The 22,853-nt window shown below is 53.5% G+C and overlaps 1 protein-coding gene across 2 annotated transcripts in view; it reads right to left on the bottom strand.

Annotated features, from left to right (window-relative positions):
• The window catches only part of LOC144487730 (rho guanine nucleotide exchange factor 12-like), a 136,846-nt gene that overhangs the window by 53,417 nt on the left and 60,576 nt on the right, over positions 1-22,853 (bottom strand). For both annotated transcript variants that reach the window (XM_078205798.1, XM_078205799.1), the window contains exons 5-8: positions 17,304-17,402; positions 16,111-16,153; positions 13,996-14,101; positions 10,096-10,236 (exon numbers count right to left, since the gene is read on the bottom strand). In XM_078205798.1, coding sequence (XP_078061924.1) covers positions 10,096-10,236; positions 13,996-14,101; positions 16,111-16,153; positions 17,304-17,402 — 389 coding nt within the window. The remainder of the gene's footprint in view (positions 1-10,095; positions 10,237-13,995; positions 14,102-16,110; positions 16,154-17,303; positions 17,403-22,853) is intronic.

Genomic DNA, 22,853 nt, shown 5'->3' with positions numbered 1-22,853 from the left:
AGGCCGGAATTGAACCCGAATACCTGGCACTGTGAGGCAGTGGTGCTAACCATGTGCCACCCAACTCATCCCACTACCTGTGAATTCATGCCTCAATTCAGCTCATTTTTGACACTCATCTTAACACTGTGTTGCCTGGTTACCAACCCTCCTACCACCGGGAACAGTTTCTCAAAATCAACTCATTGAAAACCTTTTCGATTTCGCACGTACCCCCTGCCTCCCACATCCTTCCTGAGAGATCCAGAAGTGGACTCAATATTCCAGCTGATGGTTTAAAAAAAGCTTCAGTCAAAGTATAGATCCCACCAATGTGTCTCATGGGCTCCCATTGGCCATTTTCCCATTCTGTGCGGGTCAGTGCTCAGTCACTAGAGCATTGGTAGTTCCTCCATATTCTCTCCATGTTCCCTGCAATCACACAGCTCCACTGCACTGTGAACATTACTGAGCACCAAATCGCACCGCGGGTAAATCGCACCGCGCCTCACGGGTGAATCGCACCGCGCCTCACGGGTGAATCGCACCACGCCTCACGGGTGAATCGCACCGCGCCTCACGGGTAAATCGCACCGCGCCTCATGGGTAAATCGCACCGTGTCTCACGGGTAAATCGCACCGTGCACCATGGGTGAATCGCACCGCGCCTCACGGGTAAATCGCACCGTGTCTCACGGGTAAATCGCACCGTGTCTCACGGGTGAATCGCACCGTGTCTCACGGGTGAATCGCACCGTGTCTCACGGGTAAATCGCACCGTGCACCATGGGTAAATCGCACCGTGTCTCACGGGTGATTCGCACCGTGTCTCACGGGTGAATTGCACCGTGCACCATGGGTAAATCGCACCGTGCACCATGGGTAAATCGCACCGTGTCTCACGGGTAAATCGCACCGCGCCTCACGGGTGAATCGCACCGTGTCTCACGGGTGAATCGCACCGTGCACCATGGGTGAATCGCACCGTGCACCATGGGTGAATCGCACCGCGCCTCACGGGTAAATCGCACCGAGTCTCACGGGTGAATCGCACCGTGTCTCACGGGTAAATCGCACCGTGTCTCACGGGTGAATCGCACCGTGTCTCACGGGTAAATCGCACCGTGTCTCACGGGTGAATCGCACCGTGTCTCACGGGTGAATCGCACCGTGTCTCACGGGTGAATCGCACCGTGCACCATGGGTGAATCGCACCGTGCACCATGGGTGAATCGCACCGCGGCTCACGGGTAAATCGCACCGCGTCTCACGGGTGAATCGCACCGTGTCTCACGGGTAAATCGCACCGTGTCTCACGGGTGAATCGCACCGTGTCTCACGGGTAAATCGCACCGTGTCTCACGGGTGAATCGCACCGTGTCTCACGGGTGAATCGCACCGTGTCTCACGGGTGAATCGCACCTGTCTCACGGGTGAATCGCACCGTGTCTCACGGGTGAATCGCACCGTGTCTCACGGGTGAATCGCACCGTGCACCATGGGTAAATCGCACCGTGTCTCACGGGTGAATCGCACCGTATCTCACGGGTGAATCGCACCGTGTCTCACGGGTAAATCGCACCGTGCCTCACGGGTAAATCGCACCGTGTCTCACGGGTAAATCGCACTGTGTCTCACGGGTGAATCGCACCGTGTCTCACGGGTAAATCGCACCGTGTCTCACGGGTAAATCGCACCGCGCCTCACGGGTAAATCGCACCGTGTCTCACGGGTAAATCGCACCGTGTCTCACGGGTAAATCGCACCGTGTCTCACGGGTAAATCGCACCGTGTCTCACGGGTAAATCGCACCGCGCCTCACGGGTAAATCGCACCGTGCACCATGGGTAAATCGCACCGTGTCTCACGGGTGAATCGCACCGTGTCTCACGGGTAAATCGCACCGTGTCTCACGGGTAAATCGCACCGTGTCTCACGGGTAAATCGCACCGCGCCTCACGGGTGAATCGCACCGCGCCTCACGGGTGAATCGCACCGTGCACCATGGGTAAATCGCACCGTATCTCACGGGTGAATCGCACCGTGTCTCACGGGTAAATCGCACCGTGCCTCACGGGTAAATCGCACTGTGTCTCACGGGTGAATCGCACCGTGTCTCACGGGTAAATCGCACCGTGTCTCACGGGTAAATCGCACCGTGTCTCACGGGTAAATCGCACCGTGTCTCACGGGTAAATCGCACCGTGTCTCACGGGTAAATCGCACCGTGTCTCACGGGTAAATCGCACCGTGTCTCACGGGTAAATCGCACCGCGCCTCACGGGTAAATCGCACCGTGTCTCACGGGTAAATCGCACCGTGTCTCATGGGTAAATCGCACCGTGTCTCACGGGTAAATCGCACCGTGTCTCACGGGTAAATCGCACCGTGTCTCACGGGTAAATCGCACCGTGTCTCACGGGTAAATCGCACCGTGCACCATGGGTAAATCGCACCGTATCTCACGGGTGAATCGCACCGTGTCTCACGGGTAAATCGCACCGTGCCTCACGGGTAAATCGCACCGTGTCTCACGGGTAAATCGCACTGTGTCTCACGGGTAAATCGCACCGTGTCTCACGGGTAAATCGCACCGTGTCTCACGGGTAAATCGCACCGCGCCTCACGGGTAAATCGCACCGCGTCTCACGGGTAAATCGCACCGTGTCTCACGGGTAAATCGCACCGTGTCTCACGGGTAAATCGCACCGTGTCTCACGGGTAAATCGCACCGCGCCTCACGGGTAAATCGCACCGTGCACCATGGGTAAATCGCACCGTGTCTCACGGGTGAATCGCACCGTGTCTCACGGGTAAATCGCACCGTGTCTCACGGGTAAATCGCACCGTGTCTCACGGGTAAATCGCACCGTGTCTCACGGGTAAATCGCACCGCGCCTCACGGGTGAATCGCACCGCGCCTCACGGGTGAATCGCACCGTGCACCATGGGTAAATCGCACCGTGTCTCACGGGTCAATCGCACCGTATCTCACGGGTGAATCCCACCGTGTCTCACGGGTGAATCGCACCGTGTCTCACGGGTAAATCGCACCGTGCCTCACGGGTAAATCGCACCGTGTCTCACGGGTAAATCGCACCGTGTCTCACGGGTGAATCGCACCGTGTCTCACGGGTAAATCGCACCGTGTCTCACGGGTAAATCGCACCGTGTCTCATGGGTAAATCGCACCGTGTCTCACGGGTAAATCGCACCGTGTCTCACGGGTAAATCGCACCGTGTCTCACGGGTAAATCGCACCGTGTCTCACGGGTAAATCGCACCGCGCCTCACGGGTAAATCGCACCGTGTCTCACGGGTAAATCGCACCGCGCCTCACGGGTAAATAGCACCGTGTCTCACGGGTAAATCGCACCGTGTCTCATGGGTAAATCGCACCGTGTCTCACGGGTAAATCGCACCGTGCCTCACGGGTGAATCGCACCGTGCCTCACGGGTAAATCGCACCGTGTCTCACGGGTAAATCGCACCGTGTCTCACGGGTAAATCGCACCGTGTCTCACGGGTAAATCGCACCGTGCACCATGGGTAAATCGCACCGTGTCTCATGGGTAAATCGCACCGTGCCTCACGGGTGAATCGCACCGTGCCTCACGGGTAAATCGCACCGTGCCTCACGGGTAAATCGCACCGTGCCTCACGGGTAAATCGCACCGTGCCTCACGGGTGAATCGCACCGTGCACCATGGGTAAATCGCACCGTGCACCATGGGTGAATCGCACCGTGCACCATGGGTGAATCGCACCGTGCCTCACGGGTAAATCGCACCGCGCCTCACGGGTAAATCGCACCATGCCTCACGGGTGAATCGCACCGTGTCTCACGGGTGAATCGCACCGTGCACCATGGGTAAATCGCACCGTGCCTCACGGGTGAATCGCACCGCGCCTCACGGGTAAATCGCACCGTGCACCATGGGTAAATCGCACCGTGTCTCACGGGTGAATCGCACCGTATCTCACGGGTGAATCGCACCGTGTCTCACGGGTGAATCGCACCGTGTCTCACGGGTAAATCGCACCGTGCCTCACGGGTAAATCGCACCGTGTCTCACGGGTAAATCGCACTGTGTCTCACAGGTGAATCGCACCGTGTCTCACGGGTAAATCGCACCGCGCCTCACGGGTAAATCGCACCGTGTCTCACGGGTAAATCGCACCGTGTCTCACGGGTAAATCGCACCGTGCACCATGGGTAAATCGCACCGTGTCTCATGGGTAAATCGCACCGTGTCTCACGGGTAAATCGCACCGTGCACCATGGGTAAATCGCACCGTGTCTCACGGGTAAATCGCACCGTGTCTCACGGGTAAATCGCACCGTGTCTCACGGGTAAATCGCACCGTGTCTCACGGGTAAATCGCACCGTGCACCATGGGTAAATCGCACCGTGTCTCATGGGTAAATCGCACCGTGCCTCACGGGTAAATCGCACCGTGCCTCACGGGTAAATCGCACCGTGTCTCACGGGTGAATCGCACCGTGCACCATGGGTAAATCGCACCGTGCACCATGGGTGAATCGCACCGTGCACCATGGGTGAATCGCACCGTGCACCATGGGTGAATCGCACCGTGCCTCACGGGTAAATCGCACCGCGCCTCACGGGTAAATCGCACCGTGCCTCACGGGTAAATCGCACCGTGTCTCACGGGTGAATCGCACCGTGCACCATGGGTAAATCGCACCGTGCACCATGGGTGAATCGCACCGTGCACCATGGGTGAATCGCACCGTGCACCATGGGTGAATCGCACCGTGCCTCACGGGTAAATCGCACCGTGTCTCACGGGTAAATCGCACCGTGTCTCACGGGTGAATCGCACCGTGTCTCACGGGTGAATCGCACCGTGCACCACGGGTGAATCGCACCGCGCCTCACGGGTAAATCGCACCGTGTCTCACGGGTAAATCGCACCGTGTCTCAAGGGTGAATCGCACCGTGCACCACGGGTGAATCGCACCGTGCCTCACGGGTAAATCGCACTGTGTCTCACGGGTAAATCGCACCGTGTCTCACGGGTGAATCGCACCGTGTCTCACGGCTGAATCGCACCGTGCCTCACGGGTAAATCGCACCGTGTCTCACGGGTGAATCGCACCGTGTCTCACGGGTAAATCGCACCGTGCACCATGGGTGAATCGCACCGCGCCTCACGGGTGAATCGCACCGTGCACCATGGGTGAATCGCACCATGCACCATGGGTGAATCGCACCGTGCCTCACGGGTGAATCGCACCGTGCCTCACGGGTGAATCGCACCGTGTCTCACGGGTAAATCGCACCGTGTCTCACGGGTGAATCGCACCGTGCACCATGGGTAAATCGCACCGTGTCTCACGGGTAAATCGCACCGTGCACCATGGGTGAATCGCACCGTGTCTCACGGGTAAATCGCACCGTGTCTCACGGGTAAATCGCACCGTGCACCATGGGTGAATCGCACCGTGTCTCACGGGTAATTCGCACCGTGCCTCACGGGTGAATCGCACCGTGTCTCACGGGTGAATCGCACCGTGCACCATGGGTAAATCGCACCGTGTCTCACGGGTAAATCGCACCGTGCACCATGGGTGAATCGCACCGTGTCTCACGGGTAAATCGCACCGTGTCTCACGGGTAAATCGCACCGTGCACCATGGGTGAATCGCACCGTGTCTCACGGGTAATTCGCACCGTGTCTCACGGGTGAATCGCACTGTGCCTCACGGGTGAATCGCACCGTGTCTCACGGGTGAATCGCACTGTGCCTCACGGGTGAATCGCACCGTGTCTCACGGGTGAATCGCACCGTGCACCATGGGTGAATCGCACCGTGTCTCACGGGTGATTCGCACCGTGCACCATGGGTGAATCGCACCGTGTCTCATGGGTGAATCGCACCGTGTCTCATGGGTGAATCGCACCGTGCACCATGGGTGAATCGCACCGTGTCTCACGGGTGAATCGCACCGTGTCTCACGGGTGAATCGCACCGTGTCTCACGGGTGAATCGCACCGTGTCTCACGGGTAAATCGCACCGTGTCTCACGGGTGAATCGCCCCGTGTCTCACGGGTGAATCGCACCGTGCACCATGGGTGAATCGCACCGTGTCTCACGGGTAAATCGCACCGTGTCTCACGGGTAAATCGCACCGTGTCTCACGGGTGAATCGCACCGTGCACCATGGGTAAAACGCACCGTGTCTCACGGGTAAATCGCACCGTGTCTCACGGGTAAATCGCACCGCGTCTCATGGGTGAATCGCACCGCGCTTCACGGGTAAATCGCACCGTGCACCATGGGTAAATCGCACCGTGTCTCACGGGTAAATCGCACTGTGTCTCACGGGTAAATCGCACCGTGTCTCACGGGTGAATCGCACCGTGCCTCACGGGTGAATCGCACCGTGTCTCACGGGTGAATCGCACCGTGCACCATGGGTAAATCGCACCGTGTCTCACGGGTAAATCGCACCGTGCACCATGGGTGAATCGAACCGTGCCTCACGGGTAAATCGCACCGTGCACCATGGGTAAATCGCACCGTGCACCATGGGTAAATCGCACCGTGTCTCACGGGTGAATCGCACCGTGCCTCACGGGTGAATCGCACCGTGCCTCACGGGTAAATCGCACCGTGCACCATGGGTGAATCGCACCGTGTCTCACGGGTAAATCGCACCGTGCACCATGGGTAAATCGCACCGCGCCTCACGGGTAAATCGCACTTTGTCTCACGGGTAAATCGCACCGTGCACCATGGGTGAATCGCACCGTGCACCATGGGTGAATCGCACCGTGTCTCACGGGTAAATCGCACTGTGTCTCACGGGTAAATCGCACCGTGCACCATGGGTGAATCGCACCGTGCCTCACGGGTAAATCGCACCGTGCACCATGGGTAAATCGCACCGTGCACCATGGGTAAATCGCACCGTGCCTCACGGGTAAATCGCACCGTGTCTCACGGGTGAATCGCACCGCGCCTCACGGGTGAATCGCACCGTGCACCATGGGTAAATCGCACCGTGCACCATGGGTAAATCGCACCGTGCCTCACGGGTAAATCGCACCGTGTCTCACGGGTAAATCGCACCGTGCCTCACGGGTGAATCGCACCGTGTCTCACGGGTGAATCGCACCGTGCACCATGGGTAAATCGCACCGTGTCTCACGGGTAAATCGCACTGTGTCTCACGGGTAAATCGCACCGTGCACCATGGGTGAATCGCACCGTGCCTCACGGGTAAATCGCACCGTGCACCATGGGTAAATCGCACCGTGCACCATGGGTAAATCGCACCGGGTGAATCGCACCGTGCCTCACGGGTGAATCGCACCGTGCCTCACGGGTAAATCGCACCGTGCACCATGGGTGAATCGCACCGTGTCTCACGGGTAAATCGCACCGTGCACCATGGGTAAATCGCACCGCGCCTCACGGGTAAATCGCACTTTGTCTCACGGGTAAATCGCACCGTGCACCATGGGTGAATCGCACCGTGCACCATGGGTGAATCGCACCGTGTCTCACGGGTAAATCGCACTGTGTCTCACGGGTAAATCGCACCGTGCACCATGGGTGAATCGCACCGTGCCTCACGGGTAAATCGCACCGTGCACCATGGGTAAATCGCACCGTGCACCATGGGTAAATCGCACCGTGCCTCACGGGTAAATCGCACCGTGTCTCACGGGTGAATCGCACCGCGCCTCACGGGTGAATCGCACCGTGCACCATGGGTGAATCGCACCATGCACCATGGGTGAATCGCACCGTGCCTCACGGGTGAATCGCACCGTGCACCATGGGTGAATCGCACCATGCACCATGGGTAAATCGCACCGTGTCTCACGGGTAAATCGCACCGTGCACCATGGGTGAATGGCACCGTGTCTCACGGGTAAATCGCACCGTGTCTCACGGGTAAATCGCACCGTGCACCATGGGTGAATCGCACCGTGTCTCACGGGTAATTCGCACCGTGCCTCACGGGTGAATCGCACCGTGTCTCACGGGTGAATCGCACCGTGCACCATGGGTGAATCGCACCGTGTCTCACGGGTGATTCGCACCGTGCACCATGGGTGAATCGCACCGTGTCTCATGGGTGAATCGCACCGTGTCTCATGGGTGAATCGCACCGTGCACCATGGGTGAATCGCACCGTGTCTCACGGGTGAATCGCACCGTGCACCATGGGTGAATCGCACCGTGTCTCATGGGTGAATCGCACCGTGTCTCACGGGTGAATCGCACCGTGCCTCACGGGTGAATCGCACCGTGCACCATGGGTGAATCGCACCGTGCACCATGGGTGAATCGCACCGTGTCTCACGGGTGAATCGCCCCGTGTCTCACGGGTGAATCGCACCGTGCACCATGGGTGAATCGCACCGTGTCTCACGGGTAAATCGCACCGTGTCTCACGGGTAAATCGCACCGCGTCTCATGGGTGAATCGCACCGCGCTTCACGGGTAAATCGCACCGTGCACCATGGGTAAATCGCACCGTGCCTCACGGGTGAATCGCACCGTGTCTCACGGGTGAATCGCACCGTGCACCATGGGTAAATCGCACCGTGTCTCACGGGTAAATCGCACTGTGTCTCACGGGTAAATCGCACCGTGCACCATGGGTGAATCGCACCGTGCCTCACGGGTAAATCGCACCGTGCACCATGGGTAAATCGCACCGTGCACCATGGGTAAATCGCACCGTGTCTCACGGGTGAATCGCACCGTGCCTCACGGGTGAATCGCACCGTGCCTCACGGGTAAATCGCACCGTGCACCATGGGTGAATCGCACCGTGTCTCACGGATAAATCGCACCGTGCACCATGGGTAAATCGCACCGCGCCTCACGGGTAAATCGCACTTTGTCTCACGGGTAAATCGCACCGTGCACCATGGGTGAATCGCACCGTGCACCATGGGTGAATCGCACCGTGTCTCACGGGTAAATCGCACTGTGTCTCACGGGTAAATCGCACCGTGCACCATGGGTGAATCGCACCGTGCCTCACGGGTAAATCGCACCGTGCACCATGGGTAAATCGCACTGCGCCTCACGGGTAAATCGCACTGTGTCTCACGGGTAAATCGCACCGTGCACCATGGGTAAATCGCACTGCGCCTCACGGGTAAATCGCACTGTGTCTCACGGGTGAATCGCACCGCGCCTCACGGGTAAATCGCACTGTGTCTCACGGGTGAATCGCACCGTGTCTCACGGGTAAATCGCACTGTGTCTCACGGGTAAATCGCACCGTGCACCATGGGTGAATCGCACCGTGCCTCACGGGTAAATCGCACCGTGCACCATGGGTGAATCGCACCGTGTCTCAGGGGTAAATCGCACCGTGCCTCACGGGTAAATCGCACCGTGTCTCACGGGTGAATCGCACCGTGTCTCACGGGTAAATCGCACCGTGCACCATGGGTGAATCGCACCGTGTCTCACGGGTAAATCGCACCGCGCCTCACGGGTGAATCGCACCGTGTCTCACGGGTAAATCGCACCGTGCACCATGGGTGAATCGCACCGTGTCTCACGGGTAAATCGCACTGTGCACCATGGGTGAATCGCACCGTGTCTCACGGGTAAATCGCACCGTGCACCATGGGTAAATCGCACCGTGTCTCACGGGTAAATCGCACCGTGTCTCACGGGTAAATCGCACCGTGTCTCACGGGTAAATCGCACCGTGCACCATGGGTAAATCGCACCGTGCCTCACGGGTGAATCGCACCGTGTCTCACGGGTAAATCGCACCGTGCCTCACGGGTAAATCGCACCGTGCACCATGGGTAAATCGCACCGTGTCTCACGGGTAAATCGCACCGTGCACCATGGGTAAATCGCACCGCGCCTCACGGGTAAATCGCACCGTGTCTCACGGGTAAATCGCACCGTGTCTCACGGGTAAATCGCACCGTGTCTCACGGGTAAATCGCACCGTGTCTCACGGGTAAATCGCACCGTGCACCATGGGTAAATCGCACTGTGTCTCACGGGTAAATCACACTCAGCCACTGCTCCACACTTCCAGTTCACTGTCAGACCCTCCAGCATTCTCCTGGGTTCTACAAAGCAATGTCACTTACGTGGCTTCTTCAATCTTGGGTAATAGTTGCTCGGCCAGCATCTTCTCTTTGGTTTCAAGTGATGCGTGGTCAATCAGCCGTTCCGTATCCAGATCCAACAATTCTCGTTCACCGATTGTCATTCCCATCATCCGCTTGTTCCTAATTCCAAAAGCCAATAGTTAGCTTTCAACACAAGTCACTATTTTGCATTTAGTACAAGAGGTCAATGGGAAAAAACATGTTCCAGCAACAGGTCACGTGCATTACAAGTCAGATACAGAGTAAAGCTCCCTCCACACTGTCCCCATCAAACACTCCCAGGACAGGTACAGCACGGGGTTAGATACAGAGTAAAGCTCCCTCTACACTGTCCCCATCAAACACTCCCACGACAGGTACAGCACGGGGTTAGATACAGAGTGAAGCTCCCTCTACACTGCCCCCATCAAACACTCCCAGGACAGGTTCAGCACGGAGTTGGATACAGAGTGAAGCTCCCTCTACACTGTCCCCATCAAACACTCCCAGGACAGGTACAGCATGGGGTTAGATACAGTGTGAAGCTCCCTCTACACTGTCCCCATCAAACACTCCCAGGACAGGTACAGCACGGGGTTAGATACAGAGTAAAGCTCCCTCTACACTGTCCCCATCAAACACTTCCAGGACAGCTACAGCACGGGGTTAGATACAGAGTAAAGCTCCCGGTTTATTAGAGTGGCCGGGGAGGGTTTAAAATAAAATGGCAGGAGGGTGGGAACCAATGTAAGGAGTCAGAGGAGGGGCAGTCAAGGACAAAAACCAAAGATGGAAAGAGAAATAGGAAAAGAGATAGACAGAGAAAGCAAGGGCCAGGTTCAAACAGGGCCTCAGTGAGAAATAGTGGGAACAAGACCAGTAGCATTACAAAGAGAAGCTTAAGGGCTTTGTGCCTTAACGCGCTGAGTGTTCGCAATAGAGTGGATGAATTAATTGTGCAAACGGATAAAAACGGGTATGATATAGTCAGGATTACAGAGACATGGCTGCTGAGTGACCAGGGATGAGAACTGAACATCCAGGGATATCCAGTATTTGGGAAGGAAAGACAAAAAAGGAAAGGCAGTGGAATTGCATTGCTGGTTAAAGAGGAAAGTAACATCATACTGAGGAAGGATATTATGTGGAATCTATAAGGGTAGAGCTGAGAAACAAGGGACAATAAACATTAGTAGCGGTTGCAAACAGACCCCAAACTGTAGCGCTGATGTTGGGAATGACAGGAAATTGGAGATGCATGTGATAAAGGAACATCTGTAATTATGGGTGATTTTAATCTGCATATAGATTGGGAAATCAATGAGTCACAATACCGTAGAGCAGGAATATCTGGGGTGTTTATGGGATAATATCTTGGACCAAAACACTGAGGAGCCAACTCGAGAGCAGGCCATTCTGGACTAGATATTGTGTAATGAGAAAGGAATAATTGGCAATTGAGTTGTGTGAGATCCCTTGAGAATGAGAGGCCATAACATGATAGAATTCTTCATCAAGATGGAGAGTGACGTATTCGATTCTGAGACTAATGTCCTGCATCTTAATAAAGGAAACTATGATGATATGAGGCGCGAGTTGGCTATGATAGATAGGGAAACGTTACTTAAAGGCATGACGTTGGACAGGCAATGGCAAACATTCAAGGAGCGCATGGGTGAACTGCACATCTGTTTATTTCTGTCTGGCACAAAAGTCAAACTGGAAGGGTGGCCAAACTATGGCTTACAAGGGAAATTAGAGATAGTGTTAGATCCAAGGGAGAGGCATGCAAATTGGCTGAGAAAAACAACAGAGCTGCGGATTGGGAGAAGTTTACACTTCAGCAAAGGAGGACCAAGGGATTAAGAAGGGGAAAATAGAGTATAAAACTGACTGTGAAAGTGAAGACAAAAAGATTGGTGAAGACAAACTGAGGTCCCTTACAGTCAGAAACAGGGGAATTTACAATGGGGAACAAAGAAATGGCTGACCAACTGAATAGGTACTTTGGTTCTGTCTTCATAAAGGAGGACACAAATAAGGTAGCAGAAATGTTGGGGAGCACAGGGTTTAGTGAAAGGGAGGAACTGAAGGAGAGCAGTAGGAGTAGAGAAAAGGTATTGGGGAAACTGATGGCATTGAAGACTGATAAATCTCAGGGCCTGATCATCCTCAGCCCAGAGTATTTAAGGAAGTGGCCTGAGAAATAGTGGGTGCATTGGTGGTCATATTCCAGAATTCTAGAGAGTCTGAAACTGATTGGAGGGTAGTTAACGTAGCCTCACTATTTAAAAATGAAGGGAATTACAGACCAGTCAGCCTGACATCGGTTGTAGGAAAGATTCTAGAATCTATTATCAAAGATTTTATAGCAAAGCACTTGAAGAACGGTTGCAGGATCAGACACAGTATGGATTTATGAAAAGGAAATCATGCTTGGCAAAGTCTAGTGGAAATTTTCGAGATGCAACTGGCAAAGTTGATGAGGGGAGCCAGTGGATGTGGTTTATTCGGACTTTCAGAAGGCTTTCGATAAAGTCCCACTTAAGAGATTAGCATGTAAAATTAAAACACATTGGGGCAGCGTATTGGGATGGATAGAAAACTGATTGGCAGGGAGGAATCAAAGAGTAGGAATAAACCGGTCTTTTTCCAAATGGCAAGATGTGAAGATGCCTGTGCTGGACTGGGGTAGCACAGTAAGAAGTCTCACAACACCAGGTTGAAGTCCAACAGGTTTATTTGGTAGCACGAGCTTTCGGAGTGTCGCTCCTTCATCAGGTGAGTGAGTCACCTGATGAAGGGGCAGCGCTCCAAAAGCACGTGCTACCAAATAAACCTGCTGGACTTCAACCTGGTGTTGTGAGACTTCCAGATGGCAGGCAGTGGCTGCTGGGGTGCCGCAGGGATCTGTGCTGAAACCCCAGCTACTCACTATCTTCATTAATGATTTAGATGAGGGAACTCAATGTAATATCTCCACGTTTGCAGATGACACAAGCTGGGTGGAAGGGTGAGCTGTGAAGAGGATGCAGATATCCTTCACTATGATTTGGACGGGTTGAGGCAAATGCACTATAATGTGGATAAATGTGAGGTTATCCACTTTGGTCGCACAAACGGGAAGGCCGATTACTATCTGAATGGCCATAAATTAGGTGCGGGGAATGTGCCCGGGTGTCCTCGTACACCAGTCACTGAAGATAAGCGCGCAGGTGCAGCACGCAGTAAAGGCAAATGGTATGTTGGCCTCCACAGCAAGAGGATTCAAGTACAGGCGCAGGTATGTCTTGCTGCACTTATACAGGACCTTGGTGAGGCCACATCTGGAATATTGTGTGCAGTTTTGGTCTCCTTATCTGTGGAAGGAGTTTTTGCTCCGGAGGGAGCGCAGAGAAGGTTTACCAGACTGATTCCTGGGATGGCAGGACTGATGTGTGAGGAGAAATTGAGTTGGTTACGATTCTATTTGCTGAAGTTTAGAAAAATGAGGGGGGAATCTCAGAAACCTAGAAAATTCTAGCAGGACCAGACAGGACAGATGCACGAAGAAGTTCCCGATGGTGGGGTATCTGGAACCAGGGGCCACAGTCTGAGGATACAGGGTAGACCATTAAGGACAGAAATGAGGAGAAATTTCTTCAGCCAGACAGTGGTCAGCCTGTGGATTTAGCAGTTGTGGCCAAAGCATTGTTTGTTCTCAAGAAGCACTTGGGGAGAAGGGGATCAAATGACATTGGGGGGTGGGGGAGGCAGGATCAGGATATTGAGTTGGATGATCAGCCAGTGGTGGAGCAGGCTCGAAGGGCCGAACGGCCTCCTCCTGCTCCTATTTTTTATATTTCTATGAGTGTCCGTCAGCAATAGATCGATGGCCTTTCATAAGGGAGGAGTTTTTACCTGAAATCTTCCAGCTGGCCGTATATCTCCCGAGTCAGAGATTTCTGCATGCCTTTCACAATGTTCTTCACACCGTCTTCACAAACCATATCAGGACGGCACCGATCTTTAACACAAACACATACATCCTGATCAGGACAGTGCAGATTTACAGCAACACCATTCAGCTCCTTCTCTAGCCTGTTACACAGGAACAGGAGGCCATTCAGCCCCTCTTGAGCCTATTACATAGGTGCAGGAGGAGACCATTCGGTCTGCCAATCATTCAATCAGATTGTGGTTGGCCTGCATCTTAATTCCTTTTACCTGACGCTTGCTCCATATTCTGTAATCTCCTGACCTGGCAAAACTCTACTGATCGCAGACCTGAATGCTCAAAGTGAAACCCAGAATCCACACCCGTTCCAACAGCCTGGCTCAAACTTTGAAGGTTCTGGATTATTGATCTGGACTCTGTACCCCCACCCGCATCTCCCCAGACCCCCATAACCACCAGAAGTAACACTTTCTCTTGAATGACCCCATCGATTCTTCTAGTCATCTTAAACATCTCCATTATATCTCCCCTCAATCTTCGAAATGGGAGGCAGGAACAAGCCGAGTCTCTGCAACCTGACCTTGTAATTTAACCCTATCAGTCCTGGTGGATCTGCACCGCACCTCCGTTGGAGCGGCACAATGGTTAGCACTGCTGCCTCACAGCACCTGGCTTCAATTCTGACCTTGGGTCACTGTCTGTGTGGAGTCTGTGCGTTCCCCCCGTGTCTGCGTGGGTTTCCTCCGGTTTCCTCCCACAGTCTGAAAGATGTGTAGGATAGCTGGATTGGCCACAGTGAATGCGCAGGGTTACGGGGATAGGACGAAGGGGAGGGTCTGGGAGGTTCTTTCAGAGAGTCAGTGCAGACTCGAGGGGGGTCGGGGGTATAAGCAGAGCTCTGGACGACTGACTATCAGTTACCCCTCCCGCTTGTTATTCAACAATCCCCCCCCACAAACCCAACGATCACAACAGTCTTCTGGGATCTCAGCAGATGGACCCCTACCTAGACTTCTGGTTCCTCCCACAGTTCCAGCCCATCGCTAGTGAGAAAATATTCCCAGGCCATATGGACACAGCCCATCAAGTTCTCCCCCAGCAACCACACCCCCCCCCGCCCTACCATATGGGCACTTCCTCTGCGTGTAGCCAGCTCCCAGTCTACGCCCCACACAGACTGCACAGCCACAGAACTGTTATGGAGCAGGAGGAGGCCATTCGGTTCACCGTGTTTGCTGTTAGAATGTAACCGGTGACAACTTTGTATTGGATGCAATGTGACCAATGGTAACAAGCTACAAGGGTCAACTGACCCAGTAAACCACAGGATGTGATGGTCAGCTGACCAGCTGACTCACGAGAAATAAGAACCTGTTGGGAATTGTGGGGAGCTTGGAATGGCCCAGGGCGAGGCCCCAAGTTTGAAGTAATGAAGTTTCTTTGATTTATAAGTTAGAGTAAGTTTTGTTATATTTTTATTGTCTGCATTTGAAGAGTTCCTTCTGAAGAAACATCTGTTCCAGCTCTCCAAGCGAGCATCGTGACTTAATGCCATTCTCCTGCCTTTTCCCCCCCATACCCCTGCACATTGTTTCTATTCAAATAATCATCTAATGCCCTCTCGAATGTCTCGATTGATCCTGCCTCCACCACACTTCCAGGGCACGCATTCCAGACCCAACCGCTCGCTGTGTGAAAGATTTTTCTCACATCACATTTGCTTGTTTTGTCACTTTAAATCTGTGCCCTCTCATTCTTGTTCCTTCGACAAAGGGGAACACAGTTTCTACCTGCCCACTCTATCCAGCCCCCTCATGATTTTGAACATCTCTACTGAATCTCCTCTTAGCCTTCTTCTCTCCAAGGAGAACAGTCCCAACCTCCCCAATCTATCTTCTTAACTGAAGTTTCTCAACCCTGGAACCGTTCTTGCAACATCTTCTTCAATCTCTCCAATGCGTTCACATCCTTCCTACAGTGTGGCTTCCAGAACTGTACACAATGTTCCAGCTGAGATCTAACCAGTATCTTGTATAAGTTCAGCAGAAACCTCCTCACTCTGTGACAAACACACTTACCCAGTTCAAAAGAGATTTCCAGTGGTACCGGCACTTTGAGGAGCTGAAACAAAATCAAAGGACACAGTGTCAAAGGGTGCCCAGGGTGTGTGTGTGTGTGTGTGTGTGTGTTTGTGTGTGTGTGTGTGTGTGTGTGTGTGTGTGTGTCGGGGTGTGTGTCAGTGGGGAGGGGCAGCATCCGCACTCCAGCTGAAAGAAGACGACCGAGAGCTCTGCGTTGTGCTAACCAGTGCCAAAGCTTCACAAAGTGAGACTCCCGGGTTAATGTTCACGCACAAGCCAGGCCCAAAAGGGCAGCCAGGAGGTGAACCGATTTGAGTTGCCAACAGCTGGAGGCTGGGTACCACAGATCTCTATATCTTAAGTTTAAGTTTATTTATTATTGTCACACTATAATGAAAAATGAAAATTCCCCAGTGACCACATTTCGGCGCCGGTTCAGGTGCACTGAGGGAGAATTTAGCATGGCCAATGCACCCTAACCAACATGTCTTTCAGACTATGGGAGGAAAGTGGAGCGCCTGCATGAAGAGGACATTTGGCCCACTGACCCTCTACCAGCTCTCAGTTGGAGCTCTCCAAAATAATTGCAGACTGCTGCTCTCATTGAACTTGCAGGACAGGTACAGCACAGGCTTACATACAGAGTAAAGCTCCCTCTGCACTGTCCCCATCAAACACTCCCAGGACAGGTACAGCACGGGGTTAGATACAGAGTAAAGCTCCCTCTGCACTGTCCCCATCAAACACTCCCAGGACAGGTACAGCACGGGGTTAGATACAGAGTAAAGCTCCCTCTACACTGTCCCCATCAAACACTCCCAGGACAGGTACAGCACGGGGTTAGATACAGAGTAAAGCTCCCTCCACACTGTCCCCATCAAACACTGTCCCCATCAAACACGCCCAGGACAGGTACAGCACGGGATTCGATACAGAATAAAGCTCCCTCTACACACTCCCCATCAAACACTCCCAGGACAGATACAGCACGGGGTTAGATACACAGTAAAGCTCCCTCTACACTGTCCCCATCAAACACTCCCAGGACAGATACAGCACGGGGTTAGATACAGAGTAAAGCTTGCTCAATAAACCATGCAGAATGACCAATGTGGTGATGCTGAATGGGGAGAGGTGATCGTGCTTCGCAGGGTGGGTAGTGAGTTGAAAGATTTTGAAAGAAAACTTACCGCAGCTCTGTCCAGGAACGTGTGGAAGTAATCCACAAACAGCCTGCGAGTATCTTTCAGATTAGCCCCTTTAAATAACTCCCCGTGCAGATAACACAGCTGTAAAAAGAGATAGATAGACTGAATTCTAGGACCCAGGGCACCGAGTCTCACAATCAAATTATCACACATTCCCCATCAAATACCTCCAGAAACAAGTGCCCCACAAAACCCCTCGAGACACATTCCCCATCAAATACCCCCTCGAGACACATTCCCCATCAAATACCCCGAGACACATTCCCCATCAAATACCCCCCCCGAGACACATTCCCCATCAAATACCCCACGAGACACATTCGCCATTAAATACCCCAAGATACATACCCCATCAAATACCCCCCAAGTCACTCCCCATCAAATACCCTCCAAGACACTCCCCATCAAATACACTTCAAAGCACATCCCCATCAAATACCCCCACCGAGACACAGTCCCCATCAAATACCCCCGAGACACATTCACTATCAAATACCCACCTCCCGAGACACAGTCCGCACCAAATACCCCCCGCGACATATTCCACATCAAATACCCCGAGACACAGTCCCCATCAAATACCCCCCGAGATACAGTCCCAAAAAATACCCCTCGAGACACATTCCCCATCAAATACCCCCCGAGACACATTCCCCATCAAATACCCCCCGAGTCACAGTCCCCATCAAATACCCCCCCGAGACACATTCCCATCAAATACCCCCGTGACACATTCCCCATCAAATACCCCCCGAGACACATTCCCCTTCAAATACCCCCCGAGACACATTCCCCATCAAATACCCCCCGAGACACATTCCCCATCAAATACCCCCCGAGACACATTCCCCAACAAATACCTCTCCGAGACACATTCCGGATCAAATACCCCTCGAGAGACATTCCCCATCAAATACCCCCCGAGACACATTCCCCATCAAATACCCCCCGAGTCACAGTCCCCATCAAATACCCCCCGAGACACATTCCCATCAAATACCCCCGTGACACATTCCCCATCAAATACCCCCCGAGACACATTCCCCTTCAAATACCCCCCGAGACACATTCCCCATCAAATACCCCCCGAGACACATTCCCCATCAAATACCCCCCGAGACACATTCCCCAACAAATACCTCTCCGAGACACATTCCGGATCAAATACCCCTCGAGAGACATTCCCCATCAAATACCCCCCGAGACACATTCCCCAACAAATACCTCTCCGAGACACATTCCGGATCAAATGCCCCTCGAGAGACAGTCCCCATCAAATACCCCCCGAGAGACAGTCCCCATCAAAATACCCCCGAGAGACAGGCCCCACCAAATAGGCCCCGAGACACATTCCCCATGAAATACCCCCCCCCCCCCCCCCCCCCCGAGATACAGTCCCCACCACTAGCCCAATACACATTCCCCATGAAATATTCCCGAGTCACATTCCCCATCAAATACCCCCCCGAGACACATTTCCCATCAAATACTCCCCAAGGCACATTCCCCATCAAATACCCCTCGAGACACATTCCCCATCAAATACCCCCCCGAGACACATCCCGCATCAAATACCCCCCGAGACACATTCCCCATCAAAGACCCCACGAGACACATTCCCCATCAAATACCCCCCGAGACACATTCCCCATCAAATACCCCCCGAGACACATTCCCCATCAAAGACCCCCCGAGACACATTCCCCATCAAATACCCCCCGAGACACATTCCCCATCAAAGACCCCACGAGACACATTCCCCATCAAATACCCCCCGAGACACATTCCCCATCAAATACCCCCCGAGACACATTCCCCATCAAATACCCCCCGAGACACATTCCCCATCAAATACCCCCCGAGACACATTCCCCATCAAATACCCCCCGAGACACATTCCCATCAAATACTCACCGAGTCACATTCCCCATCAAATGCCCCCCGGAGACACATTCCCATCAAATAGTCCCCGAGGCACATTCCCCATCAAATACCCCCCAAGAGACGGTGCCCATCAAATACCCCCCGAGACAGTCCCCATGAAACACCCCCCGAGACACATTCCCATCAAATATCCCGAGACACATTCCCGATCAAATACACTCCCGAGACACATTCCCAACCAAATACCCCCCGAGACACATTCCCCATCAAATACCCTCAGAGACACATTCCCCATCAAATACCCTCGGAGACACATTCCCCATCAAATACCCCCCGAGACACATTCCCCATCAAATACCCCCCGAGACACATTCCCCATGAAATACCCCCCGAGACACATTCCCCATCAAATACCCCCCGAGACACATTCCCCATCAAATACCCCCCGAGACACATTCCCCATCAAATACCCCCACGGGACACATTCCCCAACAAATACTCCCCGAGACACATTCACCATCAAATACCCCCCGAGACACATTCACCATCAAATACCCCCCGAGACACATTCACCATCAAATACCCCCCGAGACACATTCACCATCAAATACCCCCCGAGACACATTCACCATCAAATACCCCCCGAGACACATTCACCATCAAATACCCCCCGAGACACATTCCCCATCAAATACCCCCCGAGACACATTCCCCATCAAATACCCCCCGAGACACATTCCTCATCAAATACCCCCAGGACACATTCCTCATCAAATACCCCCCGAGACACATTCACCATCAAATGGCCCTCGAGACACATTCCCCATCAAATACCCCCCGAGACACATTCACCACCAAATATCCCCCGAGACACATTCCCCATCAAATTCTCCCCGAGACATTCACCATCAAATACCCCCTGAGGCACATTCCCCATCAAATACCCCTCAGAGACACATTCCCCATCAAATACCCCCCGAGACACATTCCCCATCAAATAGCCCAGCCCGCCCGAGACACATTCCATATCAAATACCCCTGCCCCCCCCGAGACACATTCCCCATCAAATACCCCACCCACCCACCCCTCCCCCCCACGACCCATTCCGCATCAAATACCCCCCCGAGACACATTCCCCATCAAATACCCTCGGAGACACATTCCCCATCAAATACCCCCTGAGACACATTCCCCATCAACTACCCCCCGAGACACATTCCCCATTAAATACCCCCCGAGACACATTCCCCATCAAATACCCTCGGAGACACATTCCCCATCAAATACCCCCCGAGACACATTCCCCACCAAATACCCCCCCCGAGACACATTCCCCATTAAATACATCAGAGATCGTCCGCACCAAAAACCTCCCGAGACACAGCCCCGTCAAATACCCCCCGAGACACACTCCCCATTAAATACCCCCCGAGACACATTCCCCATCAAATAGCCCCTCGAGACACATTCCCCATCAAATACAACCGAGACACATTCCCCACCAAATACTCCCCCCCCCGAGACACATTCCCCACCAAATACCCCCCCCCCCCCCCGAGACACATTCCCTATCAAATACCCCCCCGAGACATATTCCTCATCAAATACCCCCCGAGACACATTCCCCATCAAATGCCCCCCGAGACACATTCCCCATCAAATACCACCCGAGACACATTCCCCATCAAATACCCCCCGAGACACATTCCGCATCAAATAGCCCCTCGAGACACATTCCCCATCAAATACCCCCCGAGACACATTCCCCATCAAATACCCCCGGAGACACATTCCCCATCAAATACCCCGAGACATTCCCCATTAAATACCCCCGAGACACATTCCCGATCAAATACCCCCCCGGACACATTCACCATCAAACACCCCCCGAGACACATTCCCCACCAAATACCCCCCGAGACACATTCCCCATTAAATAACACCTGAGACACATTCCCCATCAAATACCCCCGAGACACATTCACCATCAAATACTCCCCGAGACACATTCCCCATCAAATACCCCCCGAGACACATTCCCCATCAAATACGCCCCGAGGCACATTCCCCATCAAATACCCCCCGAGACACATTCCCCATCAAATACCCCCCGAGACACATTCCCCATCAAATACCCCCCGAGACACATTCCCCATCAAATACCCCCCGAGACACATTCCCCATCAAATACCCCCCGAGACACATTCCCCATCAAATACCCCCCGAGACACATTCCCCATCAAATACCCCCCGAGACACATTCCCCATCAAATACCCCCCGAGACACATTCCCCATCAAATACCGCCCCGAGACACATTCCCCATCAAATACCCCCCGAGACACATTCCCCATCAAATACCCCCCGAGACACATTCCCCATCAAATACCACCCTCCCCCCCCGAGACAAATTCCCCATCAAATGTCCCCAAGACACATTCCCCATCAAATACACCCCGAGACACATTCCCCATTAAATATTCCCCGAAACACATTCCCCATCAAAGACCCCCGAGACACATTCCCCATCAAATACCCCCCGAGACACATTCCCCATCAAATACCCCCCGAGACACATTCCCCATCAAATACCCCCCGAGACACATTCCCCATCAAATACCCCCCGAGACACATTCCCCATCAAATACCCCCCGAGACACATTCCCCATCAAATACCCCCCCGAGACACATTCCCCATCAAATACTCTCGGAGACACAATCCCCATCAAATACCTCCCCGAGACACATTCCCCATCAAATACCCTCGGAGACACAATCCCCATCAAATACCTCCCCGACACACATTCCCCATCAAATATCCCCAAGACACATTCCCTGTCAAATAACCCCCTAGACAAATTCCCCATCAAATGTCCCCAAGACACATTCCCCATCAAATACCCCCCGAGACACATTCCCCATCAAATACCCCCCGAGTCACATTCCCCATCAAATACCCCCCGAGACACATTCCCCATCAAATACCCCCCGAGTCACATTCCCCATCAAATACCCCCCGAGACACATGCTCCATCAAATACCCTCCAGCCCCGAGATACATTCCCCATCAAATACCCGCCGAGGCGCATTCCCCATCAAATACCCCCCGAGACACATTCCCCATCAAATACCCCCCGAGACACATTCCCCATCAAATACTCCCCGAGACAAATTCCCCATCAAATGTCACCAAGACACATTCCCCATCAAATACCCCCCCGAGACACATTCCCCATTAAATACTCCCCGAAACACATTCCCCATCAAATACCCCCCCGAGACACATTCCCCATTAAATACTCCCCGAAACACATTCCCCATCAAATACCCCCCCCGAGACACATTCCCCATTAAATACTCCCCGAAACACATTCCCCATCAAATACACCCCGAGACACATTCCCCATTAAATATTCCCCGAAACACATTCCCCATCAAAGACCCCCGAGACACATTCCCCATCAAACACCCCACCGAGACACATTCCCCATCAAATACCCCGAGACACATTCCCCATCAAATACCCCCCGAGACACAGTCCCCATCATATAGCCCGCCCCGAGACACAGTTCCCATTAAATATTCCCCGAAACACAATCCCCATCAAAGACCCCCGAGACACATTCCCCATCAAATATCCCCCGAAAC

The sequence above is a fragment of the Mustelus asterias genome, unplaced genomic scaffold, assembly GCF_964213995.1.
Source record: "Mustelus asterias unplaced genomic scaffold, sMusAst1.hap1.1 HAP1_SCAFFOLD_992, whole genome shotgun sequence".
NCBI classification, from domain to species: domain Eukaryota; kingdom Metazoa; phylum Chordata; class Chondrichthyes; order Carcharhiniformes; family Triakidae; genus Mustelus; species Mustelus asterias.
The sequence above is the reverse complement of the archived record's forward strand: the minus strand, read 5'-3'. Positions and strand labels throughout refer to the sequence as shown.